General features: G+C 41.7%; 1 protein-coding gene across 1 annotated transcript in view; it reads right to left on the bottom strand.

Moving 5' to 3' along the window:
• The window catches only part of LOC306846361 (alpha-1,6-mannosylglycoprotein 6-beta-N-acetylglucosaminyltransferase B-like), a gene marked incomplete at both ends in the record, with an annotated part of 128308 nt that overhangs the window by 19267 nt on the left and 81726 nt on the right, over positions 1-27315 (bottom strand). The window contains one exon of the mRNA XM_079379684.1: positions 3706-3837. Within this exon, the coding sequence (XP_079235810.1) occupies positions 3706-3837 (132 nt within the window). The remainder of the gene's footprint in view (positions 1-3705; positions 3838-27315) is intronic.

Here is a 27315-nt window from a genome sequence, read left to right on the forward strand (position 1 = left end):
ATCATTCTGACTTAAACTGTTGCAAAAAAACAAAAAAGGAATCACACACCATATGACACTTAAGTTGTTACATTAGCATACTTAAAAAAAAAAAAAGAGTACTTGTTAGGGAAATAATTGAATGAACTCTAACACTCTCTATTCTAACTGCTTGTTTTCTTTTTATGTATTATAAAAATGACCCTCCAACACTAGCGTTCTCTATTATTTTTCTATTCTTTTGACTTCTTTTATTTTCAATAAAAAAGATCCTCTACCACTAACTGTTACGGTTAGCTGATCCAAACAGGCAGGAAGACGAGGGTTTCAGGAAAAACAGGGATTTTAATAATATAAATGAAATCACTGGTACAGAGCTTAGCATAAACCAAGATAATGTAAAAAAAAAAAAAAACAATGATTTTAAACAATTTAAATTGTACTTTAAAATAACACTTTTAATTTGAGATTATTACAATGTATACTCTAAAAAATGCTGGGTTAAATACAACCCAGCGCAAGGTAAAATATGGACGAACCCAGCGATTGGGTTGTTTTTACCCAGCGGTTGGGTTACTGCCTAGAAGATTGGGTTAGACATTTAACCCAACTGTTGGTTGAAAACAACCCAGCATGTGTTCTGGCCAATATTTACCCAGCACTGGGTTGTATTTAACCCAGCATTTTTTAGAGTGTACACTTTTCTTTTTTTTTAAGGTGTGTTAAGAAACATGGTCATGAAGGTGTACTTTACTCCACTAAAAGCCCAAACCTTCAAAACCTTTGCAGTTCAGAAAGTTAACTTGCTTTATGATGAACATATTTAACTTTTTAACTTTTTGATTTAACTTAAATCTTTGGACAACAAGAATTAAATTTTTCACATGATTTAATGTCTTGCAAAGGGATTCTGAGACAATTGAATAATCAAATACCTTGAGTAGTGGAGCCTTAAACTTTAAACTCATAAACTAAATACAGATTTCTGCTATAAATGTTGGCTCAAAAAAATAAAATAAAATAAAATATGTCTGATTATCCTTAGATGGAATGATGTGAGGGTTGAAAAGTGAGAGCTAAAGTAGTGTATCCCAGCCATTAAATATCTGTCAGGGTTCTGTCATTTCGGTCAAGTGTTATTCATGGTTTTGTGACAGAGCCCTGACACTCCCGTCATGTCCTGTTTTCATGTGAGCACGCGGCTTCGAGTTTGCTCAAGCCGTACGCTCTCTCATCTGCGTGCCTTGTTTTGTGTTGGAGCGTGGTGTTCGGATCCTGGCACTCATGTCTTGAGTTTCGGTTTCATGTCGGAGTTTGGACACTTGCGCTCCATGTTCTGTCTTGTTGTGTGAGCATGCGGTCCCGAGTTCGCTCGGCCGTGTGCTCTCCTGTCCATGTGTGTTGAGTTTTGTATTGTTGCACGCAGTTCGTGTTTTTATCGGCTGCGTGCATTCATGTTGTCATGTCTTATGTGCACATACTGCTTATGAGTATTCTCATTAGCGGCGTGTTCGTGTCCTGTTTAGCACATGGCTGGTGGTTTTGTTTTGCTGGCCATGTGCTTGTGTTTTTGTTTTGTGTGAGCATATGGCTTTTGTCTTAGGTTTCTATGTGCCATGTGCTCTCATGTCAACTGTCTTGACCCCACCCATCTTGTTTCCTGATTATTGGCTAATTTGCCCCACCTGTGTTTACCTCATTACCCTCCTCATTTGCTCCCTTTATAATCTTCTTGTGTTTGTAGTCCTGTGCCAGTTCGTCATTGATGTTACCCTGCCTTGCCTTGTCCTATCCTGCCAAGCCTTGTCTTGTTGCCAGACGAGTTTTCCACCACGGGTTAGTTTTGGTTGGTTGTTTGTTTTGTTTTATTTTTGATTAATAAAAAGCCCATTCTCCTGCACCACTGAGTCCTCGCCTCATCCCTTTACCCAACGTTGACAATATCAGTCTGACTCAAACATAACATTTCGGTCATAATGACTATTTTCACAGTTCATGGTTTGTGAAGCTTAATAGCACCTGGTCAACAGTTGCTTGGATTGTATGGAAAGTGCAACATTCTGCTAAACATCACCTTTGGTGTTCCAAAGAAGAAGGAAAAAAGATGTTTGTTTTGTGAACTATTGCTTTAAGGATGGGTTTGTATTTATCTACTTGATTTGGCTTGCTTTTTATGAAAGTGCTGCAGTCTTAACTCACTCTGAAACACAGCAGTGGGAATATATAGGCCTCCGTAAAGGGATTCCGCTGCATCCCAACAAAGTCTTACTCAGATTTTTTGGGAGGTAACAAGATTAAAGCTTAAGATCACAACAAAATAACTTCCTAAAAGGAGGCATGAGGGAATAGAATGCAGCTGTGACCACACACTCTTCTCAGAGGCCTTTGTTCCCATCGATATAAATTTTAAGAATTGCTCAATAAAGAAAATAACCAGGATGAATCAAAATACAACCTCATAGAACAAGAAAAAAAGAGTGCATGTAAACTGTGTTATAAAATCATCAGATAGAATTCACTACTCAGCCCATGAAGCTATGCCAATGGCACAATCGAATCAGTAATAACTAAAAGTATAATACTAATGAAAGAGAGATACTTTAAAGAATATTTTTCTTATCACATCCAACTACACTTTAAAGTTTCACTTTAAAGTTTTACTTTAAAGTACATTATAAATATTATATTTTTATTTATCTTTTGTTGTACTTCAAATAAATATTGCATAAAGTACTTGATTATAATTTCAACTGTAGTGTGTTATTCATTATTACATTTTAAAGTTAATAGATTTTAAATGTACTAAATTGCAACTTCATCATTACCATTGTGTAATTACTAATATATTTAAACACACTACATACAAGTTTCAACAGAAATAATGTTAAGGTATATTTTCGTTTATCCAAAAATGCTTTTATTTTGTCAAACCATATTTCAAAGACAAGTTAATTTTATAATTACATATAAAGTTGTGCTTATGTCCTTTTAAGTAGGTAAAAAAAACACTCTAAAGTTCTGCTAACTGCTTTTTATATCAATGTTATCTATATGTTTATTTTATTACAATTAAGTGTCTAATTTAGCACAAGTATGGCATTTTTGTAATTGTAATAGCAATGTGAAGATTATTAGATTATTTCTTATTTTGTGACACTCGGAAAGAGCAACAGCGTTCAGACTTGGACCGCTGTAAACATTGCAGTGCAATAAAAAATGAGACTGAGCACTACAGTGTTGATTTATTACAGAAAAGACAAATCAGTCTTATTCTCTCCCAGACTGAAATACAGAGACATACTGTATTTCACAACTGACATAGCAATGCGAAATGACCTTTAATTGATATTGCAATAATTTTAATACATTATGCATGTGGTGGTCTTGGTGTGAGTGATGAGACACAAGTATTGTCCATTATTTATAAGGTAAATTTCTGAAGTATTATGCTGTATTCATCAGTGTTTTATGTATCTGAGTTCATCTCTATTCATTGTTGAACTCCCTGATGGAATAGACTGAGAAGTCACAGTGAGATTGCTGGCATGACCAAGTCAATAAAGACTCAGAATCCATTATAAAGCATATGATAGAGCAGCTTAAAGTCCCCATGGAAACAAAATTAAAGTTTTGAAACTTTTTCAAAAAGTCACCCAAAGAAATGTCGTTATGGTTAGAAGCCAGAGGTTCAGAAGCTCAGATTTTAGAAGAGAGGCTTAAACTGACCTGTGGAGTCTAAAGGAAAGGCCCATGTGCTGTTTCATCTGCTGCAGGCCGTGGTAGTCTGTATAGATAAGGTCAAAGGGCAACGGGCCAGTCAGAGGACAGCTTCCTCTTCCTGGAGGAACGCCAAGTGACCTAAAAGTGAAGAGAGAACAAGCTTTTACACACTAAAGCAGTGGTGCAAGTTTCATTTGAAAATTCAAGGGCACTGATCAACATCAACATTGCGAGAACATTTCATTCCTCTGCTTTTTTATGTATACAAACTCATATATGCTTGCTGTGATACAATATAGATCTTTGAGTGATTCTGTGGATTTCATTTACATTTTGTGCATTAATTTCAGGATTTCTTGCATGTACACTTTTAACCACTTTTAGACTGCAGTGTCTTCAGAAACCGTGCAGTGTGCTTAACTGTACTGAATGAAAACTTGTAGTATACTTCAAATTGTAAAAGTAAATCTGTATTTGCATATAATATACATTTGCATATAATATACCATTAATGCAATAAGGATGCTTGAGTGTATTTTAAGAGAGCACACTTTCATGACTGACATTGTAATAATGTCAAACTAAAACATTTAAACAAACACTAAAACAAATGTAAAGTACTTGATCATTTTAAACTGTAGTGTGTTATTTGATATTACATTTAATTTAAATATTTTAAATAAAATAAAATAAAATTTGGGGGACACCAAGCATGAGGCCTCAAGGCTAAATTTAGTGTGACTCATCATCTAGATCACACACACTCGCACACAGCAGGTGACTGTGAGGAGAGCACCTCCTCTTTGCAGGAGATCATTTGTCAGTTGGGAGAGTTTCTCTGGGATTCTCCTCCAGGGATACTTGAACTGCCAAATCCAAAGCTGCAGGTGTTTGTGAGCAGATGCTTCAGCAGAGAATGTGTAAACCACCAAAGACCTGCTGCTAAACTGGCTTCTGATATTTCATTATGAATTCTGGGCTGGTTTCACCCACCCACATCTTTCATCTACAGAAAATGGAAAAAGAGCAATAAACGCATCACAATCTCATGCAGGTTGGGTTCTGTTAAAATTAATTTCCGAACACCGAAGGTTTTTGATCTTATTTCGATCTGAAATGTCAAAACTCGAGCGCCTTTAACCATAACACCCAGGGTTTAATAGACAATACTGGAAAGACCTTTTTTTCTTAGCCAATGCTCAGTTCGTTTATGCAAATCCTCAGGCACAGGTAAAAAAAAAAATTTTTTTATCTTGGTCTGCAAATCTTTGGTTTTGGAAATGTCAGCTCTGTAAGTGAAGTGGTCTCTTGCATAAACCTGGGTCCAAAGCAACTCATTCCAATTGGTTTGCAAAGGGGCTTGCATACATGTAAACTGACATAATATGTGTAGGTGAACTTCGTAAATAAATCCATGTGAATTGAATGGCTTAATGGTATAAAGTTTTGTGAAGAGATACAATTTTTTATGCTGAAAATACTTAATTTCAACTTTTATTCAAGTATGGATTCATTCGAATTGATCCATTTATTGATGCCTTTATGGCTTTTTTGGATCTTCTAAGTTTTGATAACCTGGACTCTCAATGGAGAGACAGAAACCTCTCAGATATCTGTAAATATCTTAATTAGTGTTTCAAAGATTCACCAAAGTCTTATAAATTTGGAACAACATGAGAGTGAATAAATTTAGATTTTCATTTTAGTGATCTAAGAAACATAGTCATGAAAGTGTACTCTCTTTAAAAACATTCAAGTGGCTTTCATTTCTATAATATTATATGATCTGCAAGTACAGTTTTATATACTTTTAAGATTTGAAGTACACACTGAAAGAGAATATTCAACACTATTAAGCACACATTTTTTTCAAAAGTGTGGTACACAGTATCAGGACACATTTAGCACTTACCCTGAAACTACAATGTGATTACATGGATTTACTGAGCGTTAATTATGGTTTGAGTGATCACAAAACATTTTGGATCCTATTTGCACCTGTATTTAGTACTGACACGTAAATACCAGGCATAACCACATCCTGTGCGTGCAGGGTATCTGCTCCTTCATAAATCAGTGATGGCTACAGTATAGAACATAACAAAGACCAGTGCAGACAGCAAGAGCTGATGAACACACAATAACAAGACATACTGCAGAAACAAAGAGCACAGCAGCTATACAACACACCAGTGACCACCCACTTTCTCAGCAGCCTTGTGATATAAATTAAATTGTAAGATATGAACTTGAAGTTCTGAGGAAAAAAAAAAATGTTGCTATGATTATAGTATTTAAATAAATAAATAAATATTACACAGTCAGTGTTGGTTGGGAAGGTTACTTTGGAAATTTAGAGATTAGGGAACAGCCACCACAAAATCAGACTTTAGCACCTATTTTTACATTGAGATCATTCTGAGGTTAAATGCAGATTTAATATATATAGCTTAATAGCGATGATACCGTTTTTGAAATCAAATCTTTGCGTAGCTATGACAGGAAACACTGACATCTAAAAATGCCTTGGAAAAAAACAAACAACAACAAAAAAAAAATTAAAGCATATACTTAAATCCAAAAAGTAAAAATAAAAGTTATCAGATAATCACGTGTCCTATTCTCTGTCGGCCTCATATTTTAGAGCAGTCATTGCATTTTGGTAAAGAAATCAATCAAATCTGTATGTGTGTGAAAATATTCTGATGTAACCCCCTTTGTAATCGTTAACATTTTCATAAGTACCTGTAATTTAATAAAAAAAACTTCTCAGTAACTGTAACATATTATAGTTACAAATATTTTGTAATTAAATCACATAACTCTGTTACAGTACATGTAACTAGTTACTCCCCAACACTGCATAAATGCATATTGCAAAATACTTGCATGCAGTGTATACTGTATGCAAGAGACCTGTCAATCAAAATACTTTAAGGCAGTAGACAGTCACATTGGGAACCATTAATGTTTCCATGGGAACAGCAACTTTTGAATACCTATATACTCTGCTGCTCTAATAAGATTATATCAATAAAGTTAATTATGTCAGTGTTAATTTCCTGTATGAGTAGCTTGTAGTTTGGCAAGACACAGTTTGAAAATAGTTTCCTCAAACTTTGAAAACATTACCAATTAAACATAGAAGAAGAAGAAGCCAATGGCTGATAACTTCACAAGGATCTGCAAAATCTATTATAAGTAAATAAAATAAAAATAAAGTAATAAATACATTGTATGACATAAATATACTCATACATTTTCTTAATTTACTGCCTGTTTCCTTACACAACTAGTCAGAGCACATGCGTTTCCCAAAAGCAACTCTGGTCGCACGCTCCGTTGTTACCAGTAGAGTTCAGTGGAACTAACAACCATAGTTAGCTAACGATGTTTTTGAGGAACACACCCCAGTGTGAGAGGAGAGCCAGAGCTCTGAAGTTTACAAATGTAGATGGTCCTTAAGCAGGTTTGTGATTATTCATCTAAAGCAATATTGGTTTTCCTGGTCATGAGAGAACAGCTAAAGCTGAATCATCCGTTAGATCTGCTTTAGCATTAGTCAAATCTTCAATATCTGTTACTTACAGACTGTCAAACAGAAAGCAAATGAATTCTAGAATGCACAGCTGAAAGAATATGGGATACTATTAGTTGCAATGAAAACAGTGTAGGTTTAACATACTTTGTGCAAACCAAATGACCCCAAAAGGATATAAAAGCTGAAATCAGCTCCTTCGTGGGGACCAGCCAATGGCCCCTGTGAGGAAAACAGATTAATAAACATACTAAATAATTAAAAATGCAAATAAAGTCTGCTAAAAGACAGCTTGCTGTTTTGTTTTCTTATAAAATATAAATTTGAGCATGCACATGATATTTACCATTGAAATATACAATACATATGTAAACTAAACAGGTGTTTCCTTTTAATATACAATATAGAAAACTACTTGCCAAACAATTAGTTCACATGCTCAAGGACCCTTAATGTGTGCATTGACAGATGGAATTATCACTTATGCACCATAGTGCATGGTTTTTAACCTGATACATTTTGACATTTACATTACATAACCAGCTTCATATGTATGGCTTTTCGCACATTGTAAACTTGCTCGGTACCCCACCCGGTACAGCATCGCACTTGTGATATTGAGCACTCCTGAGAATCAAAAAGCTCACACACTTGTAGAAGCAAGCTAAAATTGCACTGATGCTTCAGCAAATGTGTTTTTATCGCACATTTTCTTTTCTTAACACTATCAGTTATAGTGTCAGGTTTACTGTAGGTGGTACATTAAATGCAACAGAGAAACCAGGGTACAACATCAATGTAATAAAACGTTGCCAGATCCATGTTCATCTGTTTTGGATAATTTTGCAGTAATGCTGCCACAGGTACATTTTTTTTTCTGTGGGTTGAGATATCTCCCCCAATATTTAATGAAAAGTCTGGTTCATATTTGGTAGCAGCTGGAGTGTTTCCGAGGCTAAAAAAAATAAATTTTCCCGACTTAAGGCTGTCACGGTTTCCATGCTTTCTTTGCAAACCGAGTGAACTGAACCTGCCTCCCTTTCTAAAAAGAGAAATGATTGTGAGCCAAGTGTGAGCTGTGTTTCCACAGGTCACTGGAGCTCAGCAAATGTGACAATTGACACACAAGCTGTCACAGTGAGCGGCACACAGAAATACAACACAAAACATCACATTTATGCTCCATTTACAACGAACGTCCAAAGATGACATCTACACCTCAGTGGAAAACACCACATGCTCAACACTACCTCACACAACCCCAAAGGAATGAAAAATCACAAATGTCATCTCCAAAACAGCAAATACATAGTAAATGGAGATGTTTGCCTAAAGTCAACATGAAACTCCATTAGGACATCATTGTTTTCATTGCATCCATTAGGATATCACTGTATCCTATCACTTGTTGACATCAAGTATGCATCTTTACTGTGTCCATTTTTATGTAAAATTTAAAAGCTATAAGACATATATGATCATATTTTTAAACCATAGCCATAAGATCTGAATTCCACAATAAATTAAACAAGTCTTTACAAAGCAAATGTCCTCACACAGTTCAGATACAGATCAGATACACCCCATTGTTCTGTTTCCTTGGGATAGATTTACGTTGCTGCAGTATTTTATTTTATTTCAAGGAAGAACGGATGTCTTGTAAAACACTAGCTAAATAACAAAATCTATAAGACAACTTGTTCTACAGACTAACTGAGCCATTACAAAAGCTGTACTTATAAAACACGTAGTTCCAGCGTTAAAATCTGATAGGATGAGCCACATTTGAAAACACTGTAAAAACTGCAGGTGAAGCCATTTATTTCTTATGATTGATTTTATTTGACATGCACAACAAGGATCATTGCACAGAGAGCCATGCTGTTTCGGTCAAATTCGTGTTGAAAAGCTGTTAATAAAGTAATCTGTACACATAATGTTCCCTCTCTTAAAATGTAAAGGTGAACATTATTTTACATGTTAAGAGTTTATTGATGCTATTCATTCAATCTGTTATTTATTTTTTATTTTTTCAACTATTGCCCCTGCGACAGGAGGTTTTGAGGGATTTAGTTTATATCTAGAGTTGTGTTTGGAAACACTTTAGAATTAGAAACACATTCATTATTAACTACAAGATTTCCCTCAATAAATTCCTAATTTGCTGCTTATTAACAGTTAGTAGTGACGAAAGAAAGTGAAGGTAGTGAAGAGAACAGATCCTGCAGCATGAGCACAGATGAGACTTGTATTGTAGGGACATTCAGACATTTTTAATTCTGAGTTAATTGTCCAAAAAATTCAATCAGAGAACTCGCTTTAACTATGGAAATGAAATCGTGGCAAAGCAGCTGAGCAGTGACTGTCCACTCCCATGAAGCAATGAACATTAATCAAGCTGGTCTCCCTACACACACTCAAACTATTCTGGCATTTGTGTACATTTGAATAGTTGGCAATATACTTGGAGATTATCCTTCAAAATTACTCATTCAACCTTGTAATCACGACTGCTGCCTTCCCTCAAATTCGCTCAAAGTTACATGTTCTACCAATCAATTTAAACTAAACGTTTCGTCCAGCTCTTGAATGTGCATTATGCATCAAGTGGTCAGTGAAAGGACTGTAGATGGCCTGTGGATGAGACTACTGCATTGATAAATTCCCAAACTCCTTTCTGTCTTATAGTCTATTAACCACTGTGAGCAAGCACTTTTGATACCTCTTAAATTAGAAAATTTAGTCCCACATCTTAGTCTGCTTTGGAAGTGCACCGATTAAAAATTAAAATGCCCACATTTCTTTCCATTCATTTCAAGCCTCGCTGCTTCAAAACGGTTCGTCTGCTGCCAGCTTACCCCAATTATAAATAAACTCGACTCTAAAGCTGTCACAACTCCTAATTCTTAAATTACGTGGAAATAAAACCCACACTCTCTTTTCTTTCAGGTTTGTCTTCTTTCCAAAATGCAAAGGTAAACACCTCTGGCACTGTTCACGTTCTCTATAAAAACTCTGTGTGAACAAAAAACAAAACAAAAAAAACATAGCCTTATTTCCTATACCGCAGTATGTGATTTTCTAAGCACAATCACAGCAGGACAGATCTTTATTACATCTCAATTGTGTTTTTGTAACAAATGCAACAGATTACACAGATTAGAATTTGTGCATTTATGAATAGGCGAACAATTGTGAAGGGCTGAAAATCAAGAGAAGTGGTAGGGTATCACACAGTGAGAATGAATATGCTGTAATGGAAGAGCACAAGTCTGTATTTAGCAGACTGCAGTTTTATTAACCTAACACTGCTAAAGCCTTTAATTAGATGTATGCAAATTCCAGTATGAATGCGTAGAGCAATCAAAGGGTTTAAATTTGAAGTTATGTGGCATAAAGTGTGAGCAGTGTTAAAACTTAGTACTGCATACACAAACACACACACACATTGGTTTTTATGGTTTATGGGGACTCTCCATAGGCGTAATGGTTTTTATACTGTACAAACTGTATTTTCTATCGCCCTACAGCAACCCTACACCTAAACCTTCCCCTCACAGAAAACTTTGTGCATTTTAGATTCTCAAAAAGATTTATGTCCTCATAAATCACCTTCACGTTGTAATACCTATGTCATACCCATGTCATTATACAAATTTGTGTCCTCATAAACCACATACACACACACACACACAATTACAGCATTTAACGATTCTGGTTCTGATTACGATTCCACTTAATAATTCTAGTTCTGTAACAAATTTGTTAATGATTCTTTGTAAATTTTGAGGAAGGAATACTGAATATTTATTTATTTTGCATCCTGTTGTTAAATCACATTGCAGACTTGAACTGAACAACAACATATATATATATATATATATATATATATATATATATATATATTTATTTTATTTTATTTATGAGGCTGAACTCACAAACTCACAAAACTTAAAACTCAAAAACCAACATCAAGGTTGTACTGCAATTGAATTGCTCTGATGCTGAAATAATTCTGTGTTATTTAATTTACATATGTGTCAGGATACATGATGAACTGCATTATTTTTATCTGCAATTATTTCTTTATTTCTAATATCTTATTATTTTTTTCCATTTATATTATTTCTGCACTGGCTCCCTATTAAATTAATGTTAATATTAATATTAATCTTGCTAATTACTTATAAAGCCCTCAACAGTTTAGCTCTTATCGCATTATAGTCCTCCACATCCGCTGCATTCTCAAAACTCTCCTCAAATATCAAAATCAACTGCGGGCGGCAGATCCTTTTCCTATTTAGCGCCAAACTCTGGAATAATCTACCTAACACTGTTCGGGAGGAAGACACTCAGTCAGTTTAAATCTAGATTACAGACCCATCTCTTTAACCTGGCTTCCACATAACACACAAACACACTTCTTTTATTCAGATCTGTTAAAGGATTGTGAGGCTGCATTAATTAACCGGTCAACCGGAAAAGAAAACACTTCCCATAACACCCAATGCACTTGTTACATCGTAAGAAGAATGGCATCTATGCTAATATTAGTCTGTTTCTTTCTTATTCCGAGGTCACCGTAGCCACCAGATCCAGTCTGTATCCGGATCAGATGGTCACTGCAGTCACCCGGATCCAGTCCGTATCCAGATCAGATAGTGGATCAGCACCAACAGATGACATCTACAGCCCTGAATTTCAGTGGAGACCAGGACAACTAGATGAGTCCCAGAGACAGATCCCCTCCGAAGACTTTGTCACCTAGACGGCCATTGGGACAAGACCACAGGAACCAGATGAGTCCTCTGCACAAACTGACTTTGCTGCAGCATGGAACAAATTGCTGGTTCATCTGGCCAGAGGAGAACTGGCCCCCCAACTGAGCCTGTTTTTTCCCAAGTTTTTTTCCCCATTTCTGTCACTGATGGAGTTTTGATTCCTTGCCGCTGTCGCGTCTGGCTTGCTTGGGGACACTTAATTTCCAGCGATATTGTCAACTTGACTGCACAGATACTATTTGAACTGAACTGAGCTGGAAGATGACATCACTGAATTCAGTGATGAACTGCCTTTAACTGAAAATTGAGTGTTTACTATTCTGCCCTACAGAGGCAAAAGACCTTAACTCGCTAGAGTGTGAAACTGAGAAAAATGACTTTAAAGTTTTTTACTTGTCCAGCCAAATTAATTATATGTAGGACATTGGAAATTTGGAAATTAGATGTTTTAGTAGTGAAAATTATCTACATTAAAAAATTGTGAGCTCAAACTTGATTTGTACCCCTATTTTGAAGTTAATGTATTCTGCCTTTGCATTGTCTGCAAAAAGTGAGAAGTGACACCAAGGCAAAGGACAGTAACTTCCAAATAATCAGTATTTTGTTGCTGATCACCATTTACAAAATTGTTATAGTAACACCTGTATAAAATCTAGTGATCATGGGCTATCTCATACAGGCTAGTGCATATAGTAATGTGACTGCATTATTTTATCATATTGTGACGAGCGTCCCGAGGATCTATCAGCGTTGCCCTGGAAACATACAAGGAACACCTGCGCTTGCCCAATACGACTGAAGCGACCGCACCTGTCCCTAATTGGGCCGCGGCCAGATAAGCCGCGTGAGCCTCACAGTCAGGGAGTCTCATCTCTGACCCACAAGAGAACTAACACGCTGTACTCTCCGTTTCCTCCACAGATACGAGCGTTTGATCGACCCAGCCTGCACAGACGACAGAGCCGGTCCATCACGTCACAGACACACACCGGAGAGCACGCCACTCACCTCCACACTACCTTACACCACCCGAGCACCTGTTTGTGACTAAATCCACCCTCCGGGGTATTCTTCTGAGCTCTCCTTGTCGTGTGTTCCTTCCACCCCGCCACAATATTTATTTATTTATTGTTTTGACCATTACAAGCAGACTAAAAATTAAACATGAGTGGATGCCGTTTTTCTACCAATTTATTTGCTATGCTCAGTAACGTAAAATAATGCTAGTCATAGCATAATTGCTTATATTGACTTGAGTAAAATAGCCTAACATAAAAGAATGACTTGTGGATTTATGTGAACGCCAGCAAGCAGGCCTGCTCAGAATTGCATACATTAAACATCTCCGACGACATTCAGCGCCATGGATTGATTTTATAGGGTTACAGGAAAAGGTAGGATATGAATTTCATTGCGAACTCTTAGGCTACAGATTTGATCATGCTAACGTTACATGCTACGGCATTCAAGTACACACGCATCCAACTAGAAGTGACAGCCTGGTGAATAATCTGCATTACAAAAAGGAAAACAAATATATAAAATTTAAAGGTTATTCACGATTATGTATTGCTGCCAAGGTGTCGAGTCTTTACAGTGCTTTGTTATATGGAGCTGATTGGTAGATTTTGATCTATCTAATTATTTTGTCTGCACCGTAATGCGGCAGATTTTAATGGACAGTAAAAAAGGCAGAACACCATATAACTCTCAAGCCGTAACCGTAACTTCATTTTGCGCACAGTTAAACAAAGTCAGAAAGCCGTAACTCATTTTGAGCATTTCAAACAAAGTGAAAGAGCCGTTACTGGTGTTATTGTTGCGAAGGACCAGACGGAGTGAGATCCATTTGCAGCTCTTTATTCAGGATAGTCAAACAAGCAGGGTCAATCAACAGCAAACTGAGCAATGTAGGCGAGGCAGAGACAGAGTTGTGAATACAGGCAGAAGATCGGGGCAGGCAGCAAGAATCAGAATCCGAATTACAATCCAGGTCAGGGCAGGCAGCAAACAATCAATAACGGTAAACAGTCCAAGGTCAAAACTCACAGAAAACAAACACGGGAAATAACGCTCAGAAATGACAGCCGGGGCAAATCAAGACTTCGCGGAGTGTCTGTGTGATGTGGCAGCTTATATGTGTGTGTGTTAATGAGATGCAGGTGTGTGAGTGCAATCAGTCCCAGGTAAGAGGCATTAAGGGAAATGGAGTCCGAATCAAAACTAATACTCAGGCGATGGCTCCCTCTGGTGGTGCGAGGGAGGCGGTACAGGAACCTCCTCTGTAACAGAGCCCTCCCCCTGCGAGCGGCTCCTGAAGCGAGGAGGCAATCGACGCCGGGGTCTTCCTCGAGGTCGGGGGGCCGGCTTCTCCGGGTGCGTGAGATGAAACTCTTCGGTGAGAGTGGGGTCGAGAATGTCATCGGCATTGACCCATGAACGCTCCTCCGGGCCGAATCCCTCCCAGTCGACCAGGTATTGCAGTTTACCCCCCCGGCGTCTGGAATCGAGCAACTCGTGCACACGGTACGCCTCCTCGCCGTCAATCAGGATAGGCGGGGGGGTCTGGGAAACGGTTCCTTCATCCGTAGCTCCGCTCGGACCACCAGCGGGTTTCAGCAGGGAAGCATGGAAAGTGGGAGAGACACGATAATTAGCAGGTAAATCTAAACGGAATGATACTGGAGTAATCTGTCTAACAATTTGGAATGGACCAACATACCTGGGACTGAGTTTCTTGGAGGGTAATCTGAGGCGGAGATCCCTGGTGGAGAGCCAGACCCACTGACCAGGGGTGTATGCTGGAGCAGGGCGTCGGTGACGGTTGGCCTGGTGTTCTTGACGTCTTACTGCGTGTAGTAGATGGGTGTGAGCACGGTCCCAGACGGCCTCACTATTCTGTAGCCACTCCGTTACTGAAGGCAGGTCGGTGGGTTCCCCTGACCAGGGGAATAGCGGTGGTTGGTAACCCAGGATACACTTGAATGGAGTCATTCCTGTGGCAGGTTTGGTGAGGGAATTTTGTGCATACTCGGCCCAGAACAGATATCTACTCCAATTGTGTTGATTTTGTTGGCAGTAAGATCTCAGGAATCGTATTACCTCTTGATTTAGCCTTTCAGTTTGTCCATTAGATTCTGGGTGATAACCGGATGTGAGGCTGACATTGATATTCAGGTGCTTGAAGAAGGCGGACCATACTCGGGAGGTGAACTGTGGACCTCGATCGGACACAATGTCTTCGGGGAGACCGTAGAAACGAAACACCTGATTGCATAATAGTTCTGCTGTTTCAAAGGATGTGGGCAGTTTAGGTAGAGGAATGAGGCGGCAGGCTTTGGAGAAACGGTCGATGATAGTGAGTATGGTGGTGTTACCTTGTGAGGTGGGCAGGTCGGTAATGAAGTCAATTGCGATATGTGACCAAGGTCGTTGTGGTGTGGGCAATGGAGTCAGAAGACCGGCGGGTAATTGTCTGGGGGTTTTTGAGGTGTTACAACTGGTGCAATTGCGGATGAAGGTAATAGTGTCCTTTAACAAAGAGGGCCACCAGAAACGATTACGGAGGAGTTGTGTTGTGGCTGCTATTCCGGGGTGACCTGAGCTGGGTGTTGTGTGTACCTGGGTGATGAGTTGTTTGCGGAGGATCTCGGGAACATAGGTGAGGTTGGCTGGGCATTCGGCTGGGGGTGTCTCTTGGCTGTTCAGTTGGTTGATTTCTGTTATTATGTCCCACTGTACGGGGGCTACAAGCAGGCTCTCCGGGATGATGTTTTCGGCCGGGGTAGTGGGAACTGTTTCCTCCGCTTGGCGGGATAGTGCATCGGCTTTCGTGTTCTTGGATCCTGGGCGGTAGGTAACAGAGAAGTTGAAGCGGGTGAAGAACAACGCCCATCTAGCCTGACGTGGATTCAAGCGTTTAGCTGAACGGAGGTATTCCAAGTTCTTGTGGTCGGTGAGTACAATGAATGGGTGTTTGGATCCCTCTAGCCAATGTCGCCACTCCTCGAGGGCCAATTTTATTGCCAGGAGTTCGCGATTGCCCACATCGTAATTACGTTCAGCTTCAGACAATTTGCGAGAGAAAAAAGCGCATGGATACATCTTGGCCGGTTGTCCCTGACGTTGTGACAAGACTGCCCCCACTCCTGTGCTGGAGGCGTCGACCTCGACGATAAACTGCCTCTCCGAATCTGGGTGTCGTAAGATGGGTGCGGAGGTAAATCGGGCTTTCAGTTCATCGAATGCCTGCAGTGATTCTGGAGTCCAACTCAAACGGGTAGTATCACGTTTCGTCATAGTAGTTAGTGGTGATGCGATGGTACTGAAGTTCCTGATGAATCGACGGTAGAAATTAGTGAATCCTAGGAAGCGTTGAAGTTCCTTCACCGTTTGCGGTAGAGGCCACTCTAGCACAGCACTAACCTTTTTGTCTTCCATGGCAACCCCCTGCTGACTGATCACGTATCCCAGAAATGCGATGCTGGTCTGATGAAATTCGCATTTCTCAGCTTTTGCATAAAGTTGATGTTGGATCAGACGATTGAGCACAGATCGGACATGACGGACATGATCTTCCATGGTGTTGGAATAGATTAAAATATCATCAATGTAGACTATCACCCACTTGTTCAGCATGTCTCGGAAAATGTCATTGACAAAGGATTGGAAGACGGATGGACTGTTGGCTAGGCCGAAGGGCATAACTAGATATTCGTAGTGCCCACTAGTGGTCGAGAAGGCAGTCTTCCATTCATCCCCCTCCCGGATGCGGATGAGATTGTAGGCATTGCGCAGATCTAATTTTGTGTAAAGTCTTGCTCGATTGAGTTGTTCTAGAGCGGCTGGTACCAGGGGCAGTGGGTAACGAAATTTCACTGTGATCTCATTTAGGCCACGATAGTCAATGCAAGGCCTTAAACCCCCATCTTTTTTCTTTACGAAAAAAAATCCTGCTGAAGCTGGTGAAGATGAGGGCCTAATGAAGCCCTTGGTTAATTCTTCCTCGATGTAGTTTTTCATCGCTTCAGACTCAGGTTGTGAGAGAAGAAAAATTCTTCCCTTAGGGGGCGTGGTACCAGGCAAAAGATCAATCGCACAGTCTACAGAGCGGTGCTCGGGCAATTGAGAGGCTTTTTTCTTACTAAAGGCCTCGGAGAGATCAGAGTACTCGGTTGGCAGGTTCAGGTTAACATTATCTGAAGTAGGTGAGTCGGAAACCTTACTTTGGATCCTTGTGACCTTGGACAAGCAGCGATCTTGACAGGATGGATCCCACTGAATGATCTGATTCTCTCTCCATGAAATGTGAGGGTTATGGGTGCGCAGCCAGGGAAGTCCTAAGATGATGGAATGTGTGGATGAATTGATGACGTAGAAGCGGATGGTTTCAGTATGCAAGGTTCCAATGAGCAGTTTAGCCTCCTCTGTGATTTGAAGGATCCTTCCCTCGCCGATTGGTCGTCCGTCTAGCGCTTCCACTGCCAAGGGTGAGTTACAGGGGCTTAGTTTCAAATGGCACTGAGTGGCAAACTGGCTTGAAATAAAATTTCCGGCTGCCCCAGAATCTATGAGTGCTGATGTACTAAATACTTCGTTCGGAGTAATTAACTGAGCTGGCAGATTAAAACAAGATGAGGAATGGGTATTTTGGAAGGGTTGACTCACCGGCTGAGATCTTGAGGAAGGACGTACAGGACAGGAATTCCTCATGTGTCCAGGTTGACCACAGTAAAGGCAGAGGTGGTTTTGTATACGACGCTCACGTTCCTCTGGCGTGAGGTGAGTAGCTCCGATCTGCATAGGTTCATGATCTATGACCGCCTCATGTGAGACTCGGACTTGAGCTCGTGTAGAGCGTCGTGAGCGAAGCAAATTATCTACTCGTATGGCGAGTTCGATGAATTCGTTCAGGTTCTTACCCTCGTCACGACAAGCCAGTTCGGACTGCAATTCGTTCCTTAATCCTTTCCTGAATAGCAGTTTAAGGGTGTCCTCTACCCAGGTGGTTTGGGCTGCGAGTGTGCGGAAGGAGAGGGCGTATTCTGCTGCCGAGTTACTTCTCTGGGTTAAAGTCAGTAATTGTTCACCAGCATCTCCTCTCTCCGTGACATGTTCAAACACCTCCTTAAACTGTTGCAGAAAAGCCTCGAAGGTAGGAAAAGTGGAACCATCCGTTCTCCAAACTGCTGTTGCCCATTCTAACGCTCTCCCAGATAAGAGCGAACACACAAAAGCTATGCGACTTGATTCAGTGGGATATAATAACGGTTGCTGGTTAACAAACAGAGTGCATTGTAGTAGAAAGCCCTTACACTTAGTTGGTGTCCCACCAAACCGTTCCGGGAAGGCGAGGCGTGGGCTGACCGGAGAAGGCGGCGTCGGTGTGGGATTGCTGTGTGTTGATGGCTGGGCTGTCATGTTGCTGGTTGATGACTGACGAATGCCTTGTAATGCTTGAACTAGTTCCTCAGTCAAGGTGGTCAAACGATTCAGCTGGTATTGTTGTGACGCCAGCTGAGATGCTTGAGCTGATAATTCATTGGAGATCTGTGCGAGGGCCGCTGGATCATTTATCGGCGAAGTCTTCTGTTGCGAAGGACCAGACGGAGTGAGATCCATTTGCAGCTCTTTATTCAGGATAGTCAAACAAGCAGGGTCAATCAACAGCAAACTGAGCAATGTAGGCGAGGCAGAGACAGAGTTGTGAATACAGGCAGAAGATCGGGGCAGGCAGCAAGAATCAGAATCCGAATTACAATCCAGGTCAGGGCAGGCAGCAAACAATCAATAACGGTAAACAGTCCAAGGTCAAAACTCACAGAAAACAAACACGGGAAATAACGCTCAGAAATGACAGCCGGGGCAAATCAAGACTTCGCGGAGTGTCTGTGTGATGTGGCAGCTTATATGTGTGTGTGTTAATGAGATGCAGGTGTGTGAGTGCAATCAGTCCCAGGTAAGAGGCATTAAGGGAAATGGAGTCCGAATCAAAACTAATACTCAGGCGATGGCTCCCTCTGGTGGTGCGAGGGAGGCGGTACAGGAACCTCCTCTGTAACAGTTATACGGTGTTCTGCCTTGGTTTCTCCAGGGCTTTTTGAAGTTAAGGTTGAGACCACCTATTATTTTCTCGGAAAAACAACAAAATTGACTCAAGATAGTTATGTACATGATAAAGGATGTCTTGAATGTCCCAAAAATATCAATAACTAATTTTTGACAAAAATCGAAGTTATGGTCTTTTGTCTTTGCACAGCAGTATTGTCCTTTTGCATTATTGACACACTATTTTCCTATTTAATACCGTAAAGCTGCTTTGGCATAATCTGTATTGTTAAAAGCGCTATATAAATAAAGGTGACTTGATTTGACTTGCTGACATAATTATTATTTTTTATCTCATAATTAATTGCACCGAATTATCATCTCCATTGACAGAGTTCCAGTTTTCTGCCTCAGGTCCAAAAGAAATGTAAATAATGTACAAACTGAAAACACTAAATACTTTTGTGATATATTTTCATTAGTTATTTTCAAAATGGAATTCTGACATGGATGTTTACAGAGCAGAGGTCACCTTTTTAATTCTAATTGAAGAGATGGACATTTGTTTGTCTTTATTATTATTATTTTGTGCTGTATTATTGGTTACTCTTTTATTTCTGTTTCAAAAGGCAGCAATACATAACACTTTATTATCTAAAGAGTGTCTATGCGATTTTATACATTCATAATTTTGTGAAATGAATAAATGCATAATAATCGTCATAATCAAGAAACCGTGATTATTCCTTAGACAATAATCTTCCCAACAAAATCTATAATCTTTGCATCCCTAGTGAAAAGCATCTATTACTATTTGTACTTAGTGTAAACAATATGCTATTTGTTTCTATTTACATTTGAACAATTATCTGAACATAATTTCATGAAGTCATTTGCCTCATGCATTACTTTTCAGTCACAACTTACATGTCAGTCAGACATGTTCACAGCTATATTCAGACATGTTCACAGCTATTTATTGTATGTGTGAGAGTGTGTTTCAGGTATACCCTATGGGGACAAAGATGGCTATATCCAAAATCATTGTTCTTTTGAAAGTTTTTGGAAAATGCAGAAAGTTTTGTGTGTAGGGTAGGTATAGGTGAAGGGTTAGGAAAAGGGGATAGAAAATAAAGTTTGTTCAGTGTAAATACCATTATGTCAATGGAATGTCCCCAAAAAACATGGAGACCCAATGTGTGCATGCATTGCCGAGAGTGCAAAGCGTGCATTTTAAAGTTCACCTACTTATGAGACTCGTGTCTTCATCAACATATTCAATATCAGTTCCTAGGGAGTACTGCAAGGTTCGGTGTTAGGCCCTTTAATCTTTTTTCAGATGCATGTGGTAGGATCAGACTCACACTGGGAGAAATATTGTCCAAACTGAATGCAGACGCACATTTACAGGGAGCAGTTCATGTTCTGAGTATACACTGCTGAGTTCACAGCTCTTGTACACAGTTCCAATTCAATACAGCCACACTAATCTCTCTCCTGATATGAAAGAAAGCCTGAGGAGAGATTCTATAGTGAACGTACCACTTCATTTTGACCCTGGGTCTATAAATATAGCCAAAAACCTCTTGAAAAAAAATATTGTCAGATCTTAGGGCTTCACATACGGCCACTGGGGTTCAGATTGAAAAACGGCAGGAAAGTAATGAAGCACTTCGTGTGACCAGCGATTTGTGTCATATGGAAGAGATTTGTCTGTTAGTGTCGGCTCACTGCACTCAAATAAATCAAACACCTAGAGACGTGAGACAGGCACAGACATAAATCCCAATCACCACTCACTTATTCTCTTTCTTCAGAAAAATCTCTAAGCAAATGAATGCTGCATTAGAAATAAGCCCCCAAGGACACACATTTGCTTTAAAGAGTGAATGGAAATCATTGTAATCTTATAACAATATTAATCCTTTTGCAATTTATAATATTTGTTTGGCTTAAAAAGATATCCAGAAGTTTCCTAAAGCACTGCTTAAGTGGAGTATGTGTGGTTTACTACAGAATAAAAGCTTTAGGATTCAAATTAACTGACCCTTTTGTGTTTAAGACTATCAGGTTGACACGATCTTGATAAGAGACCATGCTGTATGCTCAAGAGGCTGAGTTTGTTTGCTATCTTCAGTAGAATGTGAAAAAAACAACTTGAAATGCTATTGAACTTCTTTTCTACTACAGCGAGCCACATTATTTTTTTTCTTACCAGTAAATGAATACATTTTATGTAAAACAGCAATCTCCTTGCTCACTCGCCACCAGGGCGCCCTTTCACTATGATTCCACCTAGAGCAGTGGTCATAGGCTCAGAAAAGGCAAAGATCGCCTTTTTGATCTATACTTCTATATCATTATCTTCAACATAAATTGAATGGCTGATGAAAGTTTTAGCAACTCTCTCAAAATATGCAATTGAAACAACATCAGCAACAAGATTGTGTGTGATTATATTCTTAAGTAAAAACAACTTTTTTTGTTTTGTTTTTGAATTCATGAGTGTTTTTTGTTTTATTTTAAAAACAAGCGGTCATAAAGAAATCAGAAATATTTTAGGATCATTTCTGACATTTATGCCAGTAAAATGTGAAATGGGCAGGTTAAAAATTTACAAATAAAAATAAATAAATAATAATAATGATAATAATAAATAAAAAAAATGTTGTTGTTGACCCTTGAACAGTAACACCAGACTCATTTCCAGAAAACTGTGATAACTGTGATCCCTGAGTGATGTAGAGGGTTTAGTGCTGCTTGGATTAGCAGATTTTCAAACAGATTTGCAGCTAAAGCAACAAAATCACATTCATCACATGCTATCAGGATGGGCTATGGACTGGACAATTCCAATATGGCAATATGATTCAGAAATTCGTCATTTACCTATTCGTCATATCTCAATCTGCTATAGTTATATACTTTGGTATTAATGCATTAATGGTCCTTGAAATAGGATCTGATCTTATATAAGGACTTATGAAGGAAGTTTAATTTATTTTCAGGTCATATTGTCAAGGTTGGGTGCAGGGATAGAGCGAGGACTCAAATGCAGGAGGAAAATCGGGCTTTATTAATTATAAAATAAAATAAACAGACAAACAAAAACTACCCCGTAGGGGAAAACACACTGGCAAGGCAAGGCAAGGCAAGGCAAGGCAGGACAGGACAGGACTTCATGAGGGTAGGGTCGACGACGAACCAGCACGGGACTGCAAACACAAGGAGATTATAAAGGGAGCCAATGAGGAGGGTAATGAGGTAAACACAGGTGGGGAAATTTAACCAATAATTAGGAAACAAGGTGGGTGGGGTCAAGACAATTGACATGAGCACATGGCACATAGAACCAAACAAGACAAGCCATGTGCTCACACAAAACAAAAACACAAGCACATGGCCAGCAAAACAAATCACTAACCATGTGCAAGACAGGACACGAACACGCAGCTAACGAGGAGACTCATAAGCTGCATGTTCACAAAACATGACAAACATGAAAGCACAGATCAAAACAAAACAAGAAAAAGCACGCGGCCAAACCGAACCACGTGCCGAACAAAACACACACACACACAGACAGAGGACAGAGGAGCGCACGACCCGAGCAAACTCGAAATCGCACGCTCCCCAGCAAGAACAAACCTGGAGTGTGAGTGTCCGAACCCCGACACGAAACCAGAACAGAGTCTGAACAAGACAGGAGTGCCGGGATCCGAACACCACGCCCCAACATGAAACAGAGCACGCAGACAAGAGAGCGCGCAGCTCGAGCACACTCGAAGCCACGCGCTCACCAAAACACAAGACAAGAAGGAGTGTCAGGGCTCCGTCACAAAACCATGAATAAACTAGACCGAAGTGACAGAACCCTGACACTACCCCTCCCCAAAGGGACGCCACCTGGCGTCCCTAAGGAGGACATCAAAAACAAGACAGAAACATGACAAAAGACAAGACTAGTACAAACCTGAGAACACAAGACAGACAGGGGTCAACACACAGAGACAAGGAAGGGTGGGAGGGGGGGAAGCCAAGCCAGTGCCAGAAACTAAGCCCAGGAAGTCTATAGGATGGTCCAGGGTGGGACGGGAGGGTTGAGCCAGGGAGGCTCCAACAGTTCTGGAGTCCTGGCTGAGGGCCAGGGTGGAGCTGGAGGGACGGACCAGTGGGGCTCCAGCCTTTCAGGAGTCCTGGCTGCGGGCCAGGGTGGAGCAGGAGGGACGGACCAGGCGGGCTCCAGCAGTCCAGGAGTCCTGGCTGAGGGCCAGGGTGGAGCTGGAGGGACAGACCAGACGGGCTCCAGCAGTCCAGGAGTCCTGGGTGAGGGCCAGGGAGGAGCTGGAGGGACGGACCAGACGGGCTCCAGCAGTCCAGGAGTCCTGGCTGGGGACCAGGGTGGAGCTGGAGGGACGGACCAGGCGGGCTCTTGCGCCTCTGGAACCCCGGCAGGAGGCCAGAGCAGGACCAGCAACTTGGCAGCCGACAAGGGCATCAGAGAAAGGAGCTTGGGCGGCGCTGGCAGGCCAAGGAGGTTGAGCGGAGCCAGCAGGGCAAGGAGCTTGAGTCTGGGCAGAGACTGCAGGGTAAGGAGCTTGGGTGGCGCCGGCAGGGCAAGGGGCTTGAGTCTGGGCAGAGACTGCAGGGTAAGGAGCTTGGACGGCGCCGGCAGGGCAAGGAGGTTGAGCGGAGCCGGCAGGGCAAGGAGCTTGAGTCTGGGCAGAGACTGCAGGGAAAGGAGCTTGGGCGGCGCCGGCAGGGCAAGGAGCTCGGGCGGCGCTGGCATCAGGGCAAGCCGCTCGGGTGGGGCCGGCAGGGCAAGAAGTTCTGGTGGGGCCGGCAGGGCAAGAAGCTTGGGCGGGGCCGGCAGGGCAAGGGGCTTGAGTCTGGGCAGAGACTGCAGGGCAAGGAGCTTGGGCGGCGCCGGCAGGGCAAGGAGCTCGGGCGGCGCCGGCATCAGGGCAAGCCGCTCGGGTGGGGCCGGCAGGGCAAGCAGCTCGGGCGGGGCCGGCAGGGCAAGCAGCTTGGGCGGGGCCGGCAGGGCAAGCAGCTTGGGCGGGGCCGGCAGGGCAAGCAGCTTGGGCGGGGCCGGCAGGGCAAGCAGCTTGGGTGACTCAGAGATGGCCTCCTGGCCAGCAGAGGGCTCTGGAACGGCCTCCAGGCCTTGAAGGGTGGAAGAAGCCTTCCTCCTGTTCCTCCTCCTCCTCCTCCGTCTCTGAGAGTGGGGAACTGCTGCATCGCCGTCGGGCGATGCTGGGGGCTCTGCAGCTTCATCAGCCGCCGCTGGGGGCGCTGCAGCTCCGTCGGTCGCCCCTGGGGACGCTGCAGCTTCATCAGCCGCCACTGGGGAAGCTGCAGCTTCGTTGACCACCACCTGAGGTACACCAGCCTCCTTAGCTTGGAAACGGGCCAGGAACTCCACCCATTCCCAAAAAGTCAGGTGGTCCAGCCCCCTCATCCTCCACCAGTTGAGGGGCTCGTCAAGGGCACTGTTGAAAAGATCCTTGAGGGCCGGATCATTGAACCCCAACCCCTCTGCAGCACCACTGAACTCCAGGGCGAACCTCCTGACATCAGTGCCCTGTTGACGGAGGGAGCTCAGGGCCTTGAACTGGAGGATGCGTTGGTAGAGGGGGCTGGAGAGAGTGGAGGGTGGTGGATGGCGCAAGCCCTTCCTCCGCTGAGTCCTCATCGGGCTGGTTCGTTCTGTCAAGGTTGGGTGCAGGGATAGAGCGAGGACTCAAATGCAGGAGGAAAATCGGGCTTTATTAATTATAAAATAAAATAAACAGACAAACAAAAACTACCCCGTAGGGGAAAACACACTGGCAAGGCAAGGCAAGGCAAGGCAAGGCAGGACAGGACAGGACTTCATGAGGGTAGGGTCGACGACGAACCAGCACGGGACTGCAAACACAAGGAGATTATAAAGGGAGCCAATGAGGAGGGTAATGAGGTAAACACAGGTGGGGAAATTTAACCAATAATTAGGAAACAAGGTGGGTGGGGTCAAGACAATTGACATGAGCACATGGCACATAGAACCAAACAAGACAAGCCATGTGCTCACACAAAACAAAAACACAAGCACATGGCCAGCAAAACAAATCACTAACCATGTGCAAGACAGGACACGAACACGCAGCTAACGAGGAGACTCATAAGCTGCATGTTCACAAAACATGACAAACATGAAAGCACAGATCAAAACAAAACAAGAAAAAGCACGCGGCCAAACCGAACCATGTGCCGAACAAAACACACACACACACAGACAGAGGACAGAGGAGCGCACGACCCGAGCAAACTCGAAATCGCACGCTCCCCAGCAAGAACAAACCTGGAGTGTGAGTGTCCGAACCCCGACACGAAACCAGAACAGAGTCTGAACAAGACAGGAGTGCCGGGATCCGAACACCACGCCCCAACATGAAACAGAGCACGCAGACAAGAGAGCGCGCAGCTCGAGCACACTCGAAGCCACGCGCTCACCAAAAAACAAGACAAGAAGGAGTGTCAGGGCTCCGTCACAAAACCATGAATAAACTAGACCGAAGTGACAGAACCCTGACACTCTGTCAAGGTTGGGTGCAGGGATAGAGCGAGGACTCAAATGCAGGAGGAAAATCGGGCTTTATTAATTATAAAATAAAATAAACAGACAAACAAAAACTACCCCGTAGGGGAAAACACACTGGCAAGGCAAGGCAAGGCAAGGCAAGGCAGGACAGGACAGGACTTCATGAGGGTAGGGTCGACGACGAACCAGCACGGGACTGCAAACACAAGGAGATTATAAAGGGAGCCAATGAGGAGGGTAATGAGGTAAACACAGGTGGGGAAATTTAACCAATAATTAGGAAACAAGGTGGGTGGGGTCAAGACAATTGACATGAGCACATGGCACATAGAACCAAACAAGACAAGCCATGTGCTCACACAAAACAAAAACACAAGCACATGGCCAGCAAAACAAATCACTAACCATGTGCAAGACAGGACACGAACACGCAGCTAACGAGGAGACTCATAAGCTGCATGTTCACAAAACATGACAAACATGAAAGCACAGATCAAAACAAAACAAGAAAAAGCACGCGGCCAAACCGAACCACGTGCCGAACAAAACACACACACACACAGACAGAGGACAGAGGAGCGCACGACCCGAGCAAACTCGAAATCGCACGCTCCCCAGCAAGAACAAACCTGGAGTGTGAGTGTCCGAACCCCGACACGAAACCAGAACAGAGTCTGAACAAGACAGGAGTGCCGGGATCCGAACACCACGCCCCAACATGAAACAGAGCACGCAGACAAGAGAGCGCGCAGCTCGAGCACACTCGAAGCCACGCGCTCACCAAAAAACAAGACAAGAAGGTGTGTCAGGGCTCCGTCACAAAACCATGAATAAACTAGACCGAAGTGACAGAACCCTGACACATATTGCACAGCAGGTTAATTTCCTAACTCTTGCAAGCATGGATAACCAAACCCTTACCTGAACTGATAGAACACTAATTATCTTCTTTTCAGTAACTCAATAACCTTGATTACTTTGATTAGTTCAATGAACAGTAAAATATTGTATGCGATTAAATACAACAGATTTAATTAATTCTAATTAGCTAAAGATCAGAGTACATATCAGGAGCTATTGGCACAAAAAAAAAAAAAACCTTTTCCATAAAACCTGTCATATTTTATATTAGTGAATTAAATATTTTATGCCTCCAATGTCTGAAAAAAACACTAAAGGGGTCAAGACATGAAAAATCTAATTTTCCTGTTTGATGGATGAAAAGCCAACCGACTGATCTCAATAAGAGTGATAATCCTATCAACAGAAAATTAAGCATGCAAATAAAGCATCTGTGTATGTTTCTGACTGTGTATGTAGCAACTTCAACTCTGCATAAGTTTATGAACAGTCCACTGTTAAAAATGTAGCACTGAAGCATATATAAACTGCTTTTGAAGAACCTAACCAGCAAACCGCTACAAAAGGCTGTAGTTTATTGTGAAGAAGTTGTTTGAAGACATGACATGACCCCTTTAAAGCATTTTGTTGTAAAGAGAATAAGGCCTGTAAGCGGGAAAGCAATAAGACTGTTCTAGTAATAACTGACATCTTCAGCACCCCATGTGTCATCAGCAGTATATATGAACTGTTCATTTGCTGAATATTTTACATATTACATATTACAATATGTAATGGAAATCCAGTAATGGAAATCCATTCTTTGT

The sequence above is a fragment of the Barbus barbus genome, assembly GCF_936440315.1.
Source record: "Barbus barbus genome assembly, chromosome: 3".
Lineage (NCBI taxonomy): Eukaryota > Metazoa > Chordata > Actinopteri > Cypriniformes > Cyprinidae > Barbus > Barbus barbus.